We start from the raw sequence: 6000 nt of genomic DNA, 5'->3' as shown, positions 1-6000 counted from the left end.
GGCCTGAGTTGAACACACGTCGGCCCCACATTGGCTTGCCACATCGGACCAACATCGTCCGCCACCTCATTAACCCACAGTATACGGAATGTGCCGCATTATTCAATACCGTTTTGTGTATTTGCCCATGCTGTAAAACATACAATGGGATTTACATTTCAGAACCAAATATAATAAAATGAATAACACGAATTCTTCTGAAAGGCGATTATTGGTGACGATGCGGTAACACTATAAACCTTCGTAAACCTGCGTGCGCTGCCTGCCAAACAGCGCGCAGCAGGAACTCGATGCAATGTTAATTACCATAAGTAAACAGTTTATGACACTTTATTATAAAACACATAAGTAAACAGTACCATAAGTACCATTAAAAGTAAAACGTACCACAAGTAAACACATGACACTTTATTATAAAACACTAACAGAGACGAGAAGAAAACGAGACCAGTTTCTTGGTTACGAGGAGGGCGCGGCAAGGATCGCGGCACCTGGGAAGAGGAGGAGGTGGGATCACAGCAAGGCGTCGTACGTGGGCTCTTCCAGCGCGTTGAAGCTGTTGAAGAAATAGGAGGCGGTCTCCTCAGACAGCCACATGGGGGACACTATCCAATGGTACTCGACGTAGCCCAAGACTGCGCCGGCCAAGGAGTCGCCGAGGAACTGCCGGCCCATGAGGAGCTTGCAGATGGCCACGGCGATGCACCAGAAAAGGAAGGGCAACTTGAAGAGCGGGAACAGGTGGCTGTGCTTGACCACGATCAGGGTGACCAGGAAGGCCCGGGAGGTGAAACCCGAGGGGAAGCTCAGATTCGACGACAGCGGCTCGCTCTCGTACTGCTCGCGGCTCACCCCTGGACGGCGGCGGCGAGCAACGGCCTTCAGCACCGCCACCAGCACCACATCGATGAGGAGCGCTGCGCGGTAAAGGGTGTGGCGAGTGAGGCTGCGCTCGCGACGTGTACAGTATACATTGAGCAAGCCAAACGAAAAAGCAAGCAAAACTATCTCTCGAAGCATAGCGTACATTGCGCAATAACAGCGGCAGCAAGCAAGGTCAAAAGCAAAGTGGCACTGAACAGCAGCACAAAAGAGTATACGCACGAAGAACTACGACGCAACATATCCACGGTAGAAAGCGAGCCTTACTGCACGCTCCAAAGGCAGCCCGGGCAGGTCTGTTTGTTGGTAACGCGGCCAGAGCAGGCGTATTTATCAATAACGGTTCCTTTCGAAAAACCTGAAGCAGCAAGACGAGGTCCGCAAGAGCCGGCGACAACATTGAAGCGACGTGAACACCACAGTTGACGGCTAGCGAAGCGGCAGCCTTCGGAGAAACAACGACGTTTCCAACGTTTCAGGACAGAGCAGACAGACACAGCGTGGTCAGCAAGCGAACAACTTTTTACCTGCTCGGTGGTGCGCCATCACACCCCAGTGAAACAAGCAGTCGCAGCTTCGTCTTGCGCACACTGACGACGACGAAGCCTCCTCAGAGTCAGAGACTTGGAGGTTTTTATAAAATTGCGAAAGAGTAATCCAAGCCGAAGTGGTGAAGATAAAGACCAGCTTGTGTTTTCGAGTAGACAAGAAGGCTCCCTCGAGAATTACGCCAAGCTTTTCATGTTAGAGTGCACGCAGGAAGTAGGTTTATTGCTTACAGGAGGAGCCCCTCTACTGCACCGGTCAAAAGCACACGGCGGCGGACTCGCTTATGAGTATACTCACCTCCCCCATACTCGCGCGTGTGAGCGAGTGAGGTCATGTAAGAGTGAGTCAGTGGACGTAAGTGGGCCTCTGAGAGAGCGCCAAACGCGAACTCGTGGCACTGTCGCGAGGGCTAGCGCGCGCGTAAATTCTTCGGCGTACTCAGCGAAACGGGCTCCAGAGAATCACGCAACCCACGATCGTCGCCGGTGAATGGAGCAATCGCCTAAACGTATTATTTCCTCGACGATATTGCCCATGCAGCGTATATAAAATGGTGCGACAATTCGCAGACCTGGACCGGACGGAAGCCATGCGTCAGGAGACTTCGAGGAACTGGATCGAATCCTGCGCATCTTGTGCGCGGACGTTTACTCAAGTTGACAAAAATTCGGAGATAATGTAACTTCACCAGGCCCGCAATCAGCGTTGGTAGCAACGTGCGACGTATGCGGTCACGAGTTCGACAAACCAAATAGATTTCAATCGATCTGTCGTAGAACGATGCTCGCTCAAATTTTTAACCACGCGTCGGCCGGGGCGCCAGGAGATTGGACGCAGAGGAAAAAAAAATAAAAGTGAGCACTCCGCTTTGCGCCTTGGTATGTAAACTACTCGAGGAAACCAAACAATCCATCGAAATCGGAAGGAACTGACAGCGTCGATGCCAAAGCGAGAATGTCTGCAAGAACCCGCACAAAAACAGCTCTTTATTGTACCAGCAAAAACAACAAAACTTTGGTTTTCTGGCAGCAGAAGCCGTTTTCTCGCAGCCCCAGCAGTCTATAGACCTAGTCCCCATCGCATGCTTCGCACAGAAAGGCGTCCTCATCACCACAGCAGCGAATCGTGCGTGGGCTCTTCGAGGGCGCAGAAAGCTTCGAAGAGCACGGACACCACTTCCTCGGAGCACCAGATGGGCTCCACGACGAGGCGGTACTCGAGGTAGCCTAGCGCGGCGCCCATCAGGGAGTCGCCCAGGTAGTGCTTTCCCAGCAAAGTCTTGGTCAGCGCGACACCGATGCACCAGGCGACGAAGACGGCCTTGAACAGGCAGAACGCCCCAGTGCGGTTGACCACCACGAGAGTGACCAGGACAGCGCGCGATGTGAAGTTTGACGGGAAGCCGAGGGTAGACGACTGCTGCTCGTCGCAGTCGCGCTGGCTCGCTGCCGCCTTGAGCACGGCCATCAGGACTGCATCCACCAGGACGGCTGCACGGGCCACGCAACACAGTTTGTCTCTGAAGCGGCGCGGAAGCTGCGGCGGCTACGGCAAGCGGTGTCCAGCGCAGAGCACGCACACAAGCGACTGCACAAAGAATGCGGATTTGTGACGCGACAGCGCTATATGTCCCGTTCGGTGAAAAGCCCGGCGTCGTGAATGGAAAAATCCTGATTGGTCGGAATGGTCGAGTGGGTAGTGACGTAGAAAAGCAGTTTCGCTGCAAAGAAAGAAGGGTAGTCATGCGGAATCGAACAGCTGTCCTTCCGGTCCGGTGGCGAGCACGCTAACTCTACACCACTGAGGAACGTTCATTAAGTGGGATAAATGCGAGGCCTTGTACGAGCACCTCCTACCGCACAGTAGGCAAATTACATTACAGGAACATTTCGTTAATCAACTAATTAGTGTGATCAATTAACATGAAAGATGAAAGGGTGCGCCAGGGCACACCCAAGCGACCGTAGGGACCCTTTAACGCTATCGCGTCATACTCTTAAGGTGAACTTGTGTGTAGCCCATGTTTTTACACCGAAAGCTGTAACAACTTTGTACAAGACATTTAGGAGGTACAACAGCACCCGTAATGCGTTACGCGTCGTAACACGTTTCAGGATGAGATGTCCACTGCGAAATGAGCCAGTTACTGCGCCGTTCCTTTCCTCAAAACTAACCGGTGGCTCTCACTCCCGTCGACGGGAAAGAGCGAAAGCACACGGGCTCCTTTTGCGTTCCGCCTCCACCGTAACGCGGCCGCCGCGGTCAGGTTGGAACCCCGCTACTCCGGCTTAGTAGCCGAGCGCCTTCACCACTGAGCCACAACTGCAGGCCGAGCCAATGGGACTCTAGCAAAAACCTTCATTGCAGGCAGCTTCAACAGAGCAGCGGGCTTCCGAAGCCTCGGGGCTTTACTCTAGAACCCGCTTACATGCGCGAAACGTTGCTTAAACTAGATTAAAAAAATGTTGTTCCCAGTGTATTCGGAGTGTCCGTTCCCGTAATCTCCGAAGTTAGCTTTGCCAACTACGCATTAAATTGTCACTTACTGGATGACATTGCGCAAGCGGATACACGGAGAACAACTTATGCTTGCAGTGCTGAGAACGTCAGTCAGAGTCAGCCATGAAGCTTTCAAATCCGGTGCCGGGGTGGGCAGGAAAGGAGAAAGAAGGAAGGGAGAAAGGTGCCTTAGTGGAGGGCTCCGTCGGAGCGAAAGAAAGAGGGAGGTGTCGCGGATTGCCGAGGCTCCGTCGGACCCTCGGCAAGCCGCGACACCTCCCTCTTTCTTTCGCTCCCACCTGCAAGCGATCGTACGACGCAATTCCACGTCGGCGCCTACTCCCGCCCAGACGGCGGCAGTCGTCTCCTCGGCTCAAGTGGCGCTCACGTGAATGTGGCTCGGTGCGCCGGTCGGCCCAGAGCATACCGCATCGCCTGCCTATCCTCTTTCATCTCTTCCCTGCGCCGTCTGGACGCCGTTTGTGTTTGTGATGGTTGTTTTTCGCGAGAGTGCGATGCGTCGAGTCATCAGCGTGGACGGCGGGAAACGCAGAGTGTGTGGTGCGCGAGCGTGACGAGCGGACATGCGTGGAACGGTGCGAGCCCTATTGAAGTGCGCAAACAAGAATTGAGTTGTAACTGCAATATATCCGTTGTTTATTCTCACTATTTGGTGCGTGCGTCGAGTTTCCTTACTCGCCTCCCCACCCCTTCCCTTCCGTTTTTGTCATCTCTAACACACCTTCCTGCCTTTCCATGTCCCCTGTCCCCTTCCAACTCGCTGCTCTTCCATCCTGGACCACACCATGCGGGACCGGGAGCCCCGTAGGAGAGAGGCGGGGAAGAAGAAATAAAAGCGGCAGTCAGAGGCGCACAGAGTTAAAGCGGCGTGCATGCTACAGAGGCGAAGGCGCGACGCGAGCGAAGTACTGAAGCAGGACGCAAAGTTGCGCGTGTCGCTGTACATTCACTTCTGTAACGGCAGTGCGAAACAACGGAGGACAGAGACGGCGACGCAGCTCCAGTCACTGTACGCACTCCAGTCAACCGCAGCTCCAGTCACTGTAAACTGCTCCAAGGCTCGTCGCGGTGAAGAAGGCTATGGCTAAGGCTGCTGAGTTCAAAATCGCGGCAAGATGCGGCCGCGGCGGGCGCATTTCGATGGAGGCGAAATGCGAGACCTCCCGTGTGCTAAGCGTGGTCGAAATTCACCCGGTGCATGCCACTATGACCTCTCTCATAGCGCGCAGCTTTGAGACGTTAAGCCCCACACCCCACATGTCCAACTCACGTGCTATAAGCGCACAGTGACGAGCGAATGCACAATACGGACAGATGGATTTTTCCGCCGTTAACGACGCGAATGAAACTGACACCCTGCGCGTTATGCAATAGATTCCGCCACCTGACACTGGGTGCGGCTTGTGGCAGTTGTTAAAAATTCGTGTTTTGGCGCATTTTCACCGAGCTACCGCTTGCACCGACCAGTCGCAGGCTTCATAAAATGGCGGTGCTGCGTGCCACAGGTGCAGCTTTCCCACCGGCGGAAGCGCTGCGAGAGATGCCTGCTATATATAGATAAATGAATTCACACGTGGCTGGTTTCGCAAGACCTCGGCACGCACTGTCCAGACAGCGCGAGAGCTGTGCTCTGTTGTAGCCACATAGCTCACTCTGGATTACGGTTGCATGCCTACAGAGAGAACTTTTCCGCGTACTCGTGCACTTCTCACAGAGATGCCACAGCTATGGGCACAAGTCGGATCGGTAACCTAAATCCTGCGGCTTTTGTCACATTTCACTCACTACTCTGACCCTCAGTGTCGGCTCGGTGTCTACGGCGTTCGGCTGCTGAGACACAGCATTGAGGCCTGGGTGGCTGCATTTCGATTGAGGGGCAAAGAGCCTGTGTAGCGATAATTCGTTGCACGCTTCGGTGGCCGAGAAAAAAGAGGAGCCGTTCACTATGGCGTCCTAATAACCCACAGTGTCGCTTCGGTACGTAAAAAAGTGTCGGGTTCTATGGCACATCAGCAGCCAAGGTTATCATGGTACACCACGACATTTCAA

The 6000-nt window shown here is 53.9% G+C and overlaps 1 protein-coding gene across 2 annotated transcripts in view; it reads right to left on the bottom strand.

Annotated features, from left to right (window-relative positions):
- Window positions 1-393: 393 nt before the first annotated feature.
- Window positions 394-6000, bottom strand: part of LOC149355042 (polyisoprenoid diphosphate/phosphate phosphohydrolase PLPP6-like) — a 56774-nt gene continuing 51167 nt past the window's right edge. Inside the window, exon 3 of one of the 2 annotated variants that reach the window (XM_089583601.1) lies at window positions 394-917. In XM_089583601.1, coding sequence (XP_089439727.1) covers window positions 514-917 — 404 coding nt within the window. In that variant the 3' untranslated portion in view covers window positions 394-513. Of the gene's footprint in view, window positions 918-2390; window positions 2922-6000 lie in introns of those variants that run through there. The other variant, XM_089583602.1, reaches the window with a different exon arrangement.

Source organism: Amblyomma mixtum, chromosome 3 (genome assembly GCF_055824585.1).
Source record: "Amblyomma mixtum isolate Tamu chromosome 3, ASM5582458v1, whole genome shotgun sequence".
In the NCBI taxonomy this organism is placed as follows: domain Eukaryota; kingdom Metazoa; phylum Arthropoda; class Arachnida; order Ixodida; family Ixodidae; genus Amblyomma; species Amblyomma mixtum.
The sequence above is the reverse complement of the archived record's forward strand: the minus strand, read 5'-3'. Positions and strand labels throughout refer to the sequence as shown.